This window comes from Nipponia nippon, unplaced genomic scaffold, assembly GCF_047370975.1.
Source record: "Nipponia nippon isolate SJK-2023a ecotype South Korea unplaced genomic scaffold, ASM4737097v1 scaffold_4, whole genome shotgun sequence".
NCBI classification, from domain to species: Eukaryota; Metazoa; Chordata; class Aves; order Pelecaniformes; family Threskiornithidae; genus Nipponia; species Nipponia nippon.
In genome coordinates, this window is record NW_028262358.1 from 75979608 (window position 1) to 75996114 (window position 16507).

The following is a 16507-nucleotide window of genomic DNA, read 5'->3' on the forward strand; positions in this document are numbered from 1 at the left end:
CCTATGCTGTCTCCAAGCCCGAGCCAGGAGGCTCCCGGGGTGCAGTGCCACATTGGTTGCAACCCTGTGCACAGTGCATGGTGCCAGGCATAGCAAATTAGCTCTTGTGACAGCACTGCACTAATGCAATTACACCACCTGCCTCCTACCTTGCTGCAGCCCATGTGCTCACCCCCTGGGTGTGAGGATGAGCAGAGCTGGTCGCTTCAGCTGGACCACTTCTGCCTGTTGGCTCACCGTCACATGCGGGCTGGGAGCGAGCTGGCACAAAGGCTGTGGGGGAGCAATCCCATCCTCAGGTCCATACCTGTATGTGTGACTTTCATGCCTCAAAGGAGAGCAAGCAAGCTGGAGTTTGGTACCTTAAAACAGAGAATTTCCCATTTCATCATGGTCATGTCAGTACTAATGTGATTTACCTTTATGCTATATTTATTTTTTGCTGAATATGGCCTGCATTGAGTGCCAGATTACTAGATCAGGCTGCCATAAAAATCAATTGAAATTTTAATTACTGCTGACTAGCACAAGCAAGCATGCCAATAGTCGAGAGTTATTGAACACGACTGAAATCCTAAATGTTACGGAAAGACCATTTATGACTTCCTCATCCTCCTCCATCCTGTTCCTCCCTGCCATTGCTAGCCACATCATTAAAAAAGTTAAAAAAAAAAAATTCTTTTGAAGTTAAACGTCCAAAAATGTTTTGCCACATATACAATTATGTCCTATACTGTAAAGCAGCATGTGGAAAAGCTTTTTCCACATTTGAACTATAGCAGATTCAGGGAATAATGCTGGCTTAACAGTTTCCCAAAAGATATACACTAAGGGAATAATGTGATAATGTAAGTAATGCTTCCACTAAGTTCTTCAATGTTTGTTACCTTACAGAGATCCTGGTTCATTCAAATCGCTGTGAGGGCAACCTTTTAGAACCAAAGATAGAGGTGCTGTCAGAACACCTTCAAAGAGGAAAAAGAAAAAATGGATCAAAGCATTTTTCAGAAAGAAATACAAAGATATCTATCTTCTGACCTGACCTACTGGGCATGCACAATTTATAGTGTTTTTTTTCATAACTGAAAACAAAGTCTCAGATGAATCGAGGAATGATTCACTGTTTATCTGACATATTATAAAAGAAATTTTAAGGAATTGCCCCAACACCAGCTATACCAAGAAACTCCCAGAATGCTGGCTGCCGCCTTGTCTATTTGAGCCAAGCCTTGCTGGCGAAAGGTTATGTGAGAGGCCACTTTCGTGACACAATCCAAATTGGTCTATTTTTTTACCCTTTCACTTTCCTTTGAGAACCAGGGAAAAGCTTGGTCAGCTGTACTAGCTGTGCTGCAATGCTCTTTCAGCCTTATTCCCGACAGACAAAGAACAGCCCTTTCACTGACAAAAAGAAATAAATAATGTTGTAGGCAAACTGCATTGTTGTTTTGGGAACACCCAGTCTCCAGCATCCTGACACAACCGCTTTAATCAGCCCGAAACATATGACCTTGCTCAGGACATATCTAAGTAACTGGTACTCATGTGCCTTCTTTAATCTAAGTGGGTTAGAAATGAAATGGTGACAGCTGCAAAAGTAATAGGAAGTGAAACCTCACTGAATCAATAAGGCATTTCAGCATGTTTTTAAGTTCTGTTGAGTCCCACTTTAAATGAGTTTAGAACAAATGACTAAAATTTGTTGAGGCATTTAAGGAACTTGGGAGTTTTTTGAAAAACTGACACAGGCAAATCCATGGGAGTTAGTTTGTTGTACAAACTGCGAGACACAAACTGACAGTCTCAAAACTGGATATATAAAGGTTAAGTGCCTGGTTTCTTCTCTGATACTACTGTAGCAAAACCTATTCATTCTTGAATTTCAAGTCTTATGGAGAACTTTCATACAACCATTTTTTTTCAGTCTTGGAAGAAAAGGAAAAGAAATTACATTCTGTGTTTTCTCTGTATGTACTGTGAAGTATGATAAAACCTGGTATTTTAATGAAAAAAACAAAAACACCAAAACTGCTAAGCCTTTTATTTCATTGTGTCAGACCTTCTAAACATTCATACTGATATTTCTCTAGTTCCTGTTTGCTAGACATAAAAGACAGAGAACAAAAAAGAGAAAGAAAGAAAATGCAATGAGTTACACAAGTACTTTGGGAGCAAGGCACAGAAATAACCAGGCGGGGAAAAAACAGATTTTTTAAAGACAATTTTTTTTAGGAATGAGTCCTACCTGGCAGTGTTTTAAGGAATCTTGGGTCATAATGTCATTAGAGTTTTGCTGTTTTCTTCAATGAGCACAGCAGACCCAATTCCTCATTAAATTGGGCCTTCATTCATAAGTGCATGATAAAATCATATTCAATACTTTGTGGGGAAATTGAGTTGGTGGAAACTGCTTCAACCTCTATAAGCAGATGATAACTGAACTTAGCATTCAGAGGAGCAAGACTGCAAATTCCTATCTAGTAACTAGATGCCATGTTAGCATGAAAGCATCTGGCCTGGAATAGAGGTTATCAAAATAATTAGATTTCTAAGTCTTTAATCAGACCAAAGTAATTAAATACAACCTTTTTGTAAGAAGCATCAAACACAAAACCAAATACTGTAAATGGTCACTAACATACTTCCTTGCTTCCCTTGTAGTTCTGTTCCTCTTATCTTCTCCTTTCATCCACCCGCACATTATAGTTGCTTTTTCTTCCTTATCTCCTCTCTTTTCCTGTATTTACATCATCCTATAGCTTTGTTCCTTGCTCTTCTTCCTTCGATCTTCTTTTTCTCCCACTCCCTCTTCTAGCATAAAAAGGTAGGGTTTTTTACACAGTAATGAGAGCGATTTTTCCCCCCACAAGAATAACTATCAAGTTTCTTCCCTTCGTACTTAGGATCCAGTTCCAACAGATGCTGCCTGCTCTTAGTACACTGACTGATGTGGACATTGAAGGTGCTCTCCTCAGTACTCTCCAAAAAGTTACTTTTTCTCCCCACTGTTATTTTCTGCTGCTGATGCCATCACAGTCTTCCATATGTGGTTTGCTTAGCTTGGTCACTTCTCTTCACCCTCAAAAATCTGCTTTTGCTCATTAGATTGGAAGCAGCTCTCACAGCTTTCTAGAGAGTAAAGCAGCGTACATGTGCCCCAACAGATGGGAAGGCAGGAGGAAATTACTGGCTCTGGCTATTGATCTTGATTAAAAAGAGGAAGACTTTGCTGTTGTGGAAAGGGAAGGTTTCCAAGGGCAGATGACTCCAGTACGGAAGACTGTGTATCTGTGCACAGGCAGAATAATTAGAGATTAGAAAGGCAAATGTAAAAAGGAAAAGACATATTAGGATAAGGTGGGGCAAATGTAAGAGTGGCTTGAAATGACAATCAGAGTGAAGAAATATAACGAGGTAGGGGATAGTTATTGCAGGTACTGACTCATTCACAGTAAACACTTTTACTGCATGATAATTTTTACCTTTTATGTCTCAAACATTTAATGGGATCATTGAAAGATGATTCTGAACATTGAAACTTGCCCTCTAGGCAGATGAAACACACAGATTGTGTACCCACCATTGCCTTGGAATTTATTTTCAAAGTAAACTTCTGTTTTTTTCTCAGGGAAAGTGTCAATCTCTTCATCCAACATCCTTTAACCTAGCATGGAGGTGGAGTAGGAGGTAGATTTTTAGCCAGATAACTAGAAGACCGTGACATGGACGAGCAGAGAAACACAAAGAGGGTAACTGTTCATAGGATTTGTCTCCTTTTACCTACTACCACTCCTACTTTTTTTTTTTTCATATATTCCTGTGCCGCTGATAAGTAGGCACCTGGCAGGGAACAAGAGCTCCATTCTGCATTTGTACATCAGGCAACCTAAGAAAAAGAACGAGGGAAAAAAAATACTGACAAGGAAAAGATAAGTTTCACTCCTGGCAAGAAATGATTCTCAAAGTCATCTTTTGTCAGCGACACTTGTCTTTAAAGATGCAGAAAAACTGCAAGCAGATTTGAGTCAGAGCAACTCCTCAATCTTATTTTGGAGACCTATTTTGTTGAAGAATAATTTTAAATAATATCATCTGTTTACATGACTCAGAATATTCATAGCAACTCCAACACATCCACACTCTGCATCCTGAACAGGCACAATATCCTAAATATTAATGCCAAATAGTTTGTATATCATATGGTATAATGAGTACTCAAAAATAGTCTATCACTACTTCTGGCCTAAGTTGTCTGGGAAAACTTACAATATTGAAAGCCATGCAACAGAATACTTGTGTCATACAATCTGTACATTTAAACTTGCATGACTTCAGAGATGCAGGAAAAATCTGAGTAAGATACTACAAAATCCTGCACAATGATGTATATATAACAATAACTTAAGTTGTTGACTATAAATTATTTAAGAGACATTTCTCCCCTATTAACTAGATGCACTGTTTCTGACTGCAAGGCAATTTAGTGGATCTCTAGGGACTTGACTTAAATTCTTACTATTCTGTGTGACCTTAATAAATCACAGATGGATGGGACTGATAAGGGACTGATGTTCCAGGATACAATGAGCCTTCCAGTCTCAGGGCTGAATTCCCAGTTTGGTAATGATAGGCTTACATTCCCTGCATGTAAAACAAGTGCAGGTATATGGCCAAAACAAGCAGCATGCTCAGTGAGGAGATAACAAAAGCTGTGTGCAGGGAAACTCTACGAACATGGATGTGTGTGAAGTCCCACCCTGGTGCTTGGCACCTTTGTTCTCTTGGGACTCAGAATTTGGAGTCCTCTTCTGGTGGTGAGTGCCAAAGTCTGTTCTTTAAAACAATGAATAAAGAGTCCCTGTAGCTTCTCTGGTCTGTGACTTCATTTCATACGGCTGCTGGCCACAGCATTTTTCTTTGTGTTATTACTGGAAAACACCAAGGGCTGTTAACAGACAGCCTGCCAAAGGTGTTTTAAAGGCCTATTGGCTGTCAGCAGATAAAGAATTCCCAATAAGCAGTGTTCACTTTCTTTTAAAGTGTAGCTGGAGGAAATAGTGTCCATCTTCTCTATGCTGTTACCCAGTGGTTAGAGCATTGGCCGGGAAGTGGGAGTTCCTGGGGAGCATTCATGCTGCATCCCTGACCACCATGCTAGACTGGGAGGAGAAAGAGCAGGAAGGAAACAGGGAGTCACCACCTTTTCGTTTGAAGTTATGACCCTGTTCAGACAAGCGTGTAAGAGCCTAAGACAAGGAGAAGGCAGCTGAGGTGAAGGACAGAGTAAAATAAGGACACATCTCTCTCATCTAGTTTAATTGTTGGAAGAGAGTCCTCGTTTTTATTGATGTGTTTTTGTAGTAAATAGTCCCTGGATAAAAAACAGCATTGGCTTGGGAATAGCTACCAGAAACCAGGAGTAAGTGCCTACAGCTCCCTGTGTCTCCTTCCTTCTAGTTCACACCAGTGCCACACGTTTCACATCCCTTCCCATAAGGACACAACTTCAACAGGGGAGGTAATAAATGCTTCCCTTCCATTCTGCAGTCCTTCTGAGCACCTGGGACACTCTCCTGGGAATTACAAGATGTTGACATAAATCCCTTTGAGCTAAAAGCCGATTCTCTCATCACGGGGTTACTGCACTGAAGATGAGCACTCTACCAAATGCAGCCGGGCACTGAAGCCAGCTGTGGCTATTACAGAAGAACCTGACTTGTTGGGCTTGGAGAGGTTTCTCTCAGCCGGACCTCTCTTGGAGCTGCTCTACCTACTTCCTAGACCACAAGTGGGCATAAAGGGGAGAGAGGTGCCAAGATGCCCAGCTTGGGGCAATTCTGAACATTTCTATCCAGAAAGAAACTAACAGAGTTCAGGCGGCTGCTCAGTGGAGTTTTTCAGATCTGAATTTTTAGTTCACCCATGCTCTTTTCCGGAGTCTAGCCCTTAGGTCTTTCAGGCTACATTTATACAGTTAAATGGAGTATAGTCAGAGAGTTGGCAAAGTACAGTAGGACTTTAAGTGGCCTGTGGTTCTGGTACGCCATAGCCCGGCTCTTCTCAAAGCAACCCATGTTTCAGCGTAAAACTATTCCATAGTCTTTCTGCCAGAAAGATATGGTCCCCTAAGAAGAAGCCAGTGGCTAACTTACCCATCCTTGCTGCATTTGTGTCCTCTAAGGAGGCAGGGTGGCAGAGTTTGGTGCAAACATACACAGGCAACGCACAGTAGGCCAGAACACACGGTAAATGTACGAACACATGGTCAGAAGTAAAACAAGGCAACATTTTCTCCCACATCTTACACCATAGCTTGCTCAGTCATTGAGGCCAGTCTGTTGGGATGATACATGAGTCTGGGCTCGACACTAAGCTTGGACCTCGGTTCAAAGACAGTAGAGGAGTAGCCTCTGGCTTTCTGGTGTCTCTCTGTAAAAAGAGGAGTCACAGAGGTTTGCTTCCCCAGAGGGCTGCTGTGAAGAAAAACACATTAAATACTGCGGAGTGCCCAGCTATTGCAGCAACATGCCAAAGCCCAGATCTAAAAGGGGAGGGTGAATTTTTAGAAAAGAGTGATCCCATCCTAGGTATTTACCAGTTGGAATGAAATAAGCCTCAACAAAACCAGGTGTAAATAAAAGCAGTTGAAGGAATCTAATTTAAAAAGCAGTTCCTTCTAAGTTGCACAAGTTTTACTGTGTTATTACTAGCTCTTCAGAAATCAACTAAGTGAGCTCTGCAGTAAAGTGCTCTTTTGTGACATACAGGAACTGGAAAATACTTTAAAAAGTAAATATAATATAATTTAGATCTTATATCTTAGAAAGGACATGAATACAACTACTTTATATTGTATTTTCAAAAAATACTTCTGCATTTGGGTATCATTTGCATATGGCTATACAAGTTCTTATCTAGTTAAAAAAAGAGGGAAGTTGATAAATCATCAAGGAAGGAAATACTGAGGTTTAAAACAGCCACAAATTTGTTTTTCTTCAGCTTATCATTTTAAAAACTCAAGTGCTGTAATTCTGGATGAGTTGCCAGATTGTTTCCTTCATAATTCTGCCTTTCTCTTATCCATTCTTTAGGGATCAAAAACAAGCATATTAACTTCAGCCAGTGAACATGGAAATCAGACAAACACATTCCCCTAACTTCAGGCTCTGATTAATTCCGCTGGTAGCCTTTGACCTTGATTTCCACAATATCTTGCAGTACATACAGAAGCTTGACCTGGTATCGGAAAACTGCAGAGATTTGGTTTGGAAAAAATAAAGCCACCTTCATCTCCATTACCATTGCTACATTAAAATCTATAAAACAAAGGGCTGAAAATCTGAAGCTTAGGCCTTGGAGCCAGTTTCACAATCTGTTTCCTGTAGCCAGAGTTCATTTGCAGCCAGTGGAAAAAACAACTTCTAAAAGATAAAAGGCAGTGCTGTGACTTTCAATCAATCTTAGCATTCGGTGTGGGAATATAGCTGTATTAAAGTCTAACACCAATGCTTCAGTTCTGATTCTGGTTCACTTTACTGATCGCGGATATATGTAGCCATTGTCAGAGACACCCAGCAAGCACAAACTTATCATGGGAATAATGAGATCTATCCAACTTCTGAAGATCAAAATTTAGATAGAAATAAAGCAAGCACACATGACATGCCTTTTCACAGGAAAACTGGGAGGCCATAACAAGTGACGACAGAACGGGATGGGAAGCTAAGTGGTAGCTAATGTAAAAAAAAAAAAACAAAAAAAAGAAAACATGAAAGGCACTGGCAGAATTATTTTCTTTGAACCCATCGGTTATGATGGGTGGAGGCCTCGAGTGCTTAGAGAAGTCAAGACTCACATTTATTACAGGTAGTGATGATTTCAGTAGATATATTGTTCACAAGGGTGCCAAAGGCCTAGAGGAAGCAGCTGCACAAAGCAGTCCAGGCCTGTCCAGGCTGCTGAACAATGGTTCGCAGGCTCCTTGTAGAAAAGATTTTATGGGAAAAAAAGGTTGGTCTTCCTTGAAAGGTACAGGTAATGATAGAATGACGCTTACTTTGCAAGCTTTAGGGAAACCATGCCAGAAAACAAAAGGAGTAACAGATGAAGAAAGCAGATTCTTTACAAGTAAAAGAGCTGTTGATGGCTGGTGTTGGTGAGCCAGCCCAAGCTCTGTTCCTGCGCTCCGAAATGGTTTCTGTGTCTTTCTGTGGTACGCGAGTAGCTCGTTCTGCATCTAACTTCAGTTTTGAGGTTTGAATTTTAGAGTAGGAAATGGTGTATGTGAGAAACATAAGACCCTATAGGCCCAACGTCCCATTTCTAATTTACTTGCAAGTGTCCTTTTGTCTTTCGGTATAGTCAAAATTGTAGTTTTATGATTGCTTTAATGTGATAGCTGCAAATGGGTGATTCTGCCTTTGTCTATATGTTTCCCTCTCCTCTTCTCTGCCAAGAGGTGAATTGGATCAAGGAAGCAACTTGGCTGAAACTAACTTTATAAAAAAAATGCCTCTTTTTCCCTGCAAAAAGGAAGGAAGGAGACCGTATGGCCAGGGAAAGAGCAATACCGGCCCATTTGGTGGCAGCCTGCACTTAATCACAGAATGGCTGAGGTTGGCAGGGACCTCTGGAGGTCACCTGGTCCAAACCCTCTGCTCAAGCAGGGCCACCTCGAGCCGGTAACCCAGGACCACATCCAGACAGCTTTTGAATATCTGCTCTCTGGGCTCGGTCACCCTCGCGGTAAAAAAGTGTTTCCTGACGTTCAGAGGGAGCCTCCTGTGTTTCAGTTTGTGCCCGTTGCCTCTGGTCCTGGCACTGGGCACCACGGAGAAGAGCCTGTGTCCGTCCTCCTTGCACCCTCCCTCCAGGTGTTTGTGTACATCGATAAGATCCCCGCGAGCCTTCTCTTCTGCAGGCTCATGCACTCCAGTATAGTTTAGGTCAGAAAAACTTTGGATTATCTTGGTTTAAAAGACTGTGAACTGTTGCCCAATTTGAATATTTCAGGGATTTCCCCCCCCGCCCCGGCCTTTTGTTTTCAAGTGTTGAAGGCGCTGTATTTCGCTTGCACGGACTGTTTTTTTTTCCTTTCTGCTGGTGTGTTTACTTAGGCTACATCAAAGGCTGCTGTTGAAGCGTGCATCTGACGGGCCATTGCAGCTGCTTAACACGCGCGTGTTCCATTTTTGGCCAATGCAAATTTCTGAAGCAAATCCACTACGGGAATTGCTTTACTCCTGGCTGTCGCCAGCCATCTGCTTTGGATAACCTGTTGAGGTGGAACACAAAAAAACCCCGACATTAAGGGAAAAACACCCGTGCAAGAAACGGCAGCGACCGCCCCCCGCCCCGGCAGCGGGACCGCCCTCGCAGCGCCGGCAGGCGGCAGCCACGCGCGAGCGCGACGCGGCCCCGCCCTGCCGCGCGCTGCCTGCCGGGACACGTAGTTTCCCGCCGCGGGCGCGGGGCCGCCCTTGGCCCGGACTGCACATCCCAACCGGCCCTGCCGCTCCCCGCCTCCATTGGGCCGCCGGCAGCGAGCGCTGAAAGGCGATTGGCTGGTGGGCGTGTCCGTCATGCGGGCTCCCGGTGTCGGGCGGGGCGAGTTCCTGCCCTGCTCCCCCCCCGGGTGAGGGGTTCGCCGGGGGTCTGCGGCGGCCCGGCCCCGGCGGGGAGGGCTGAGGGGGCCGCCCCGCACCGCGGCGGAGAGGCAGGGCCGGGGCCGGCCCCTTCCCTCCATGCCTGGGGCGGGGAGGAGGAGCCGCCGGCGCCGCGGGGTGGTGGCTGCCCCGCTCCCCGCCGGGAGAGGCGAAGCCCCAGCGACGCTGCTCGCTCGGCAGCCCCGGCGGCGGTGGGCGGCGGTTGCCGTGGGCGCCCGCCGGAGCTGAGGGAGCTCCCGCCCGCCCTGCCCCCCATGCGGCGCAGGCAGCGGTCTCTCCGCTCGCCGCCGCGTTTGTCGTCTTTGTGGGCGGGTTGGCGGCTGCCGGGAGCCCGCCATGGGGCGGCCGCCTCGGGGCTGCTGAGGCGGCGGTGGGGAAGCAGCCGGACGGCCCCATGGAGGAGCGGGAAGGCGAGGTGCGCTGGGACGGGCTGTGCAGCCGCGACCCTGCCACCCGAGCCGCCGCCTTGGACGCTATCGGCCAAGCCGTGCTTCGCCGTAGCGAGACCATCGCTCCGGTGGCGGCGGTGCCGTCTAGCCGGGCCGCCGACGGGCCCTTGGTTCCCGCCGCCCGCGACGGGCTGAGCGAGGTGCTGGTCCGCCTGCTGATGCTCTCCAAGCGCTGCCCCTTCCCCGACGTGAGGGAGAGGAGCGAGGCGATCCTCGGCGAGGTGCAGGTAAGCACGGCAAACCCCACCTTCGCCATGGGACGGGGCCGGGAGAGCCCCGCGGCCGCCCCCGGGGGCGGCCGCGGGGCTCTCCCGGCCCCGTCCCACGCAGGGCACCGTCGGCTTTCAGCTGTGCAACGGGGTGGGCATCTGACCCCGGCCGGTCAGATTTATTCGAGCAGTAATACATGCTAAATATGCGTCGTGTTGTCCCGTCCCGTCCCGTCCCGTCCCCCCCCCCCCCCCTTCGTGAAGAAACATTTAGAAAAGCATGATGAAAAGGCAGTTTGGTATTACCAGTTGGCTTTAATACCAAAGCAGGAAAGATTTGGGTAGAAACGTTGGAGGTTGTTAATTAAAAATATAAACCGATAGGGGAAGGTTTTGAGCTTTTAAAAGCCGAGCTTTAAGACTATTAGAGCAGAGCCTGTCAAAATTCCCTTGTTGTTGTTTATTGGTAAATAGTTTCTCCACTGGAATTGGTAAGATCCAAACTATTTTTTTTTTTTATAGCTCATACGCGATCTAGCCGACAGAGGATTACACTTACTGACCTTTTATGCTAACAAAAAATAAATGTTACTTTGTACTCTTCCACTGTTAGCCTAATTATACGTACTCGCATTGCAATTCTCTTGCTCACTTAAAGTTTTGCCCAGGTCTTGAAATTCTGATGGAGGGCTTGTATCAACGGGTCCAGCAGCACTGCTAAAAATACTACTTGCTCCAGAGTAGGAAAAGGAAATTCAGGTATTTCTTCTAATTGTAGGTGAATTTTTAATCAAAAGTGAATACATAGAGCTGTGCTTGGAGTTAGCTACCTGATTTCCTCTATTGTGCTGCTTCTCCCTGAACATTAACAGGTTTAATATAGGGGAATCTAGAGGGAAAAAATAATTTTTTATATATATATAAAAACATTATCTATATTTTATATAGATAAACATTATCTATATTATAATATATACGGTACACATATGTTTTATATATAAAACATTATTATAATATATATTAAAAATACACTAATATATGTATTTTAAAGGAACTTGTATATAGATCCATTTTCGATCTGTGCTACTTTGAAGTGGTTCAGAGAAATTCTGGGTTTGGATTATTGAGGCTGAGAGAGGCTCTGTTTATTTTGTCAACTTCTCAATAGTGTGCAATGTGATAAATACAGTATAATTTGATTTATTTTATATAGTGTGGGCTGTATGGGGCATTTTTCTGGAAGCAGGTTTTGCCATTAGAAGCTATGAATAAAACATATGGTCTATGTGAAAGGCCTGACAGCTATACTGCTTTTCTTTAAAAACCCAAACCAACAAAACAAACCTCCCCCCCCCCCCAACTTGAATATTAAATTGAAAACTTAATCGGGCACCTTGGCATCAGCATCTTCCCTGTTAAAGATTCAAATGAGAAGTGGATCCATTACCAGTGAGAATGATGAGTCACTGGAACAGACTGCTAAGAGAAGACTTGCTTTTATCAGGCACAAGTTATCAGAGTCTATTCAAAGGTCCAACAGGTGGTGATCTCTCACCTAAGTCTTGGAGGAGGTCAGACTACATGTTCTGATGACTCCCTTTTAGGTTTTTATATATGAAGTTACTAGCATGTTCAACTGTTAGTCTTCTTTAGAAACTTTGTTACTAGCTTTTTTTAAATAGGCCAAAAAGTTCTAACAGAAAATAAGTCCATCTTGATACAGCAAGTGCAAGTTCAAATCCCATGGTCGTAGCTGACTTCAATAAAAATAGATGTGAAAGATATAATAGATATGAAACCAACTGTATACATACAAGCTGCAGTAAAGGTTAAGCAAAATAAAATCAAATACAACATTACTTTAAGAAAATCTTTAAAAGCTGCTTTTGTAACTTTTCTTCTTTGGGAGTAGATCTGAGAGAGAAATATTCTATATTCTATGAATATAGAGTGGCAAGTCTTAGTTGTTATGACTTTATTTACTCATAGAAGAAAATGTTCGTTGTAATCTTTGGATCCGCATTTGTGGAAGAAATAATGTAATCCAAGTAGTCCATTTTGGATGCTGCGGACTATTGTCAGGCGTGAAATGGTTTTCTGTTGATTTCATGGCCAAGAGGAGTTTTATTCAAATCTCTGCAGTGAAGATGGCAGATAAAGCAAACTATTAAATTAAATATAATTATCCCATAGAACTCGTGGCTTTCAGCAGTGATTCTAAATGTAAGTAGCTTAGTAACATTATGAAAATGTGAAATCCTATTCAGAACAGTATCAGTACTTAAAGGACTCGTATTACTTTATCTCCCTGTTTTGGGATATGAAACGATCTTTCTTGAACTCCACAGCAATATGTACCATTATGCTGTCTAAACCTTATACTCTGCCAGGTAATGAAAGGACATAGAGCCCAGGGCAGGAAGAGGCAACTTGGAACCCAAAGATTCTACTGGGAACTGGTGCTGCCCTCCTTCTCTCTCCTGTGGGATGGTCCAACTCAGACTAGTAGGCTGAGCCTGGACTGATTTTTTTTTTTTTTTTTTTTAAATGAAATGGAGAATTGTAAAATGTGCTTTCTTCATCTTCCTGCCCTGCATCCAGGATAGGTCAGTGAGGAAATAAGACTTGAATGTGGTCTGATAGCTATTTCTTTCTGGGGCTAGTGCCCTCTTGCCTCTTCAGGTAATCAACAAATATTTAGGCATGAGCAACTATGCTGCTGGTGTTTTTGCAGCTTTGTGTCTGGAGCAAGTTGGTAGAATGCATTATATGGCTGGTGTAAGCTGGTAAGCTGCAGGCTTGGCAGAAGCCTGTGTCAGCATGGCATCCCTCTGAGCCTGCCTTTGTTATGGTCTTTTTTTTTTTTTCTGGAGAAAAATTCCTCTGAAATATGGTGGAATCCTAAGTGTACAACTTTCTTCTTTGCTATTAATAAATATTAATCAATAGTATTATTAATGCTATTATTAATAAATAGTATTGCCTCTATCAGAATCTATTAAAATAAATTATTGCTTAATGTAAATTCCTATTGATTTGACTTATTCAGGATAATGAGTTTCTTATTGTAGGCTATATATATTTACATATATATAATAATATATATTTTTTAGCCTAAGAGAATATATCTAATTTCTCATTTAGATTAGACAAGTTGTTTTTGTAAGAATTATTACAACGACAGTATCAGCAAACTAGCCCTCTTTTTTCTAATTAAGACTTCCTTGCTTTTATTAATACAAGCAAGGTTGCTAAAGTCACTTTGACCAAATATATATACCTTTAAATATTTTAAAGATATTTCAATTGCAATGCTTTAACCAAGTGAAAAGAGTTTGAATGTTTGTGTATGAAAATATTTGATGAGTGGTTTTTGAGATAAAACCCCAAATAGATCATAGCTTTTTGATAACTTCTTGCATATGTTGTATTTTGCACATATGTATAGCATATTGCTTATGACCTTGCAGAATAGCGGGTCATTCCACCTAGTATGCTAGGTGTCTGCACACCAACACAAATATATGGGGAATGAACAGCAGTGGAAGGTCTTAACAAGTGATGATTAAAAGTATTCTGCCCAGCCTCAATCCGATCAATTAGATGTATGTGACTGGAATATAAATACAAGGTGTATGTCAATAGCTGGAGAAGAATCACTGAAAGTATGAGATTTGCTAGTTAAAATCTCTCATAACTGTCCAATGTCTTTTGGAAAAGACTGAGCAGAACATACTGCTCTGCTGAGGTATGTAAATTCATAAAAGTAGTCTTTTAGATTAACAAAGAGGAAGCCTAGATGGGAGGCAGGTTATGTGGGAGTGACCACCAGTTGTTAGCCTACATAAGATAAAAGATGACAGAACAGCAGAATAAAACCCACAAATGTCAAAAAGCTTACAATTTGGTGTGTAAAGCTTGACTGGGGGGCAAATATAAGGAAGAAAGAAACTGGTCTCAACCTCTTTGAGAAGTAATGTAATAGTACCAAACACTTTAATTGAAGGGAAAATTAATAATGAAAAAAGAACTTTGCTCCCTATTGATCTCTTCATTGATGTAAACACCAGAAACAAACAGAAAATGGGAAACTGTATGTTGCTGAAGATGCACACGACGTGCATGAAGATGCACGAACAAAACTGGGACAGTCAAATACATAATGAGGTGTAGCTAAAAGGGATATTGGAAGAAAGCAAGAAATAAAAGATCCACAGATTAATGGATTAACAGGTAATGCTGAGGTGATTGAAATGTTCTCTGAAATGGTTAATCCAGCCAGTGTAGTTAATAGCCATGATAAAAGCATAAATAGTACTCGTCCTAGACTAGGGGAAAAAAAACCCTGTAGGTTGCTTGGATAAGCAGCAGATTTTCAGTCTGGTAGGGCCCGATGAAATTCATTCTGAGATGCTTAAAAACAAACAAACAAACAAAAACAACTAGCTGAAGCAATCTCAGACCTGATAGTGGAGGGAAGTAGTAGACTCAAAAAGAATAATGGTGCATACCTCTTCAGTGTGGGCTAAGTGGGATGGGATGAGGAGGAAACTGGTGGATTTTAACTTTAGCTCAAAGAAAAAATACTGGAGCAGTGATGAAACACATTTTTAGTGCCTAGAAAAAGAAGTTGAGCAACAGCCAAAACAGACTTATCCAGGATAAATTATTTTAAAGCCAGCATTTCTACTTCTTCTGTGATGGAGTAACAGGCCTTGTGGTGCAGAGATGCTATAATGTTAATATGTTGATATACTGGAGTCCTCAGTATTCACGTTATATTCCCACTAACAAGCTAGGGAGTTATGATCTAGAAACTACTGTGCAGTGAGTAAAATGAGCTGGAAAACCATCCCCAGAAGGTAAGCAAGGTCAGGTACCAAGTACTTGGTACAGATTCTACAAGGTCCTGTCCATCATGATCTTGATTAGCAAAGTTTTGAGCTTGTTGAATTGCAGATTACAAGCTGGGAGGGAGAGTAAAAATAGTGGAAAGCAGCCATAGAATTTAAAATTATGTTAATAGTTAATGGGAGCTTGTATTGTATTGTCTAGACCTCTGACTTTTTAGTGAAGAAAGTTTGAAGAAATTGGTGGTGGTACAATCAGCTAAAAAGGAGGCTAAGACAATATGTTCCCAAATAAGTGGGGGACAGAGGGGATGAAAGGACTGCTGCAAAGAGGAAGAAAACATCAGCTAGAGAGCAAATGATCAGTTGATCTGAATTCCAGCAAGACTTTGGTAAGACATTTGGGGGGAAATTTCAGGGATTAGGATAGTAAAGCAGTGGCATAGACTATCCAGTGATGTCCATCACTAGAACTCTTTGTCTGAACTGTTCTTACACATCGGGTAGGAGTGATATGCTTACTTGGTCCTCTCCTTGGGCAAGGCAGAACATTGGTAACTGGATGATTTTTCCTTCCAGCCTCTTTTTCTGTGTTTTGTGTTGGTAACTGCTTGGAGGGACGCACCCTCCAAGTGCCTTCCCCTTGATCTTGAAGACCGTATTTACCAAATATGTAGGACTGGAACTTGTGGTCTGGAACCTCTGTCTTTTAGTTAAAAGCAGCGGGTGGGCTCAGGAGGACTTTGAATACCTCCTTGTTTTCTTAGGCCTACAGCTCTAGTGGATAAATGTAACAGAATCCCTAGTTTGCAGAGGGCTGTATGGCACATAACAAGAGAGGGGTCATGTCAGCAGCCAAATATATATCCTCCTGTATTGTATCCTTTGGGCGCTGCCTGTGACCTAGGCTTGCTTGGCAGGGAACATGGAATGGAATATCCTTACCTTTCCAAATCCCATCAAAATACTTGTATGGATTTAAATTAAATGAGCATCCAGAAAGGATGGGAAGACTTCCAGTCACAGCCAGAGCAGACATCCTGTCCTCTTCCTCTGCCACAGTGTGTGGGACAAATAAAGGCTCTGCCAGGAGGGGAGGTAGTATGTCCATAAAGGACAGAATAGGAGTTAACTTTTCTGTTTCATTGCTGGATTTCTCACAATAGAGTTTACTATCTCTTTTCTTTGTGTATGCACCACGTCTGAGCTCTGTGGTGCATGCTGGTTAAGAGTAATAAGACTGAAACTCAAATAATGCTCCTTGCTGTCAAATAGTTTATTCTGATGACTCTGATATTACAGGAGACTGGCTAACTTTCAAAATTGTTAATCTG

General features: G+C 42.5%; 1 protein-coding gene and 1 pseudogene across 2 annotated transcripts in view; one reads left to right on the plus strand and one right to left on the minus strand.

Annotated features, from left to right (window-relative positions):
* Nucleotides 1–9169: 9169 nt before the first annotated feature.
* On the minus strand, nucleotides 9170–10003 carry LOC148053383 (uncharacterized; annotated as a pseudogene).
* Nucleotides 9923–16507, plus strand: part of SESN1 (sestrin 1) — an 85973-nt gene continuing 79388 nt past the window's right edge. The window contains exon 1 of one of the 2 annotated variants that reach the window (XM_087774283.1): nucleotides 9923–10341. In XM_087774283.1, coding sequence (XP_087630409.1) covers nucleotides 10060–10341 — 282 coding nt within the window. In that variant the 5' untranslated portion in view covers nucleotides 9923–10059. The remainder of the gene's footprint in view (nucleotides 10342–16507) is intronic. The other variant, XM_087774286.1, reaches the window with a different exon arrangement.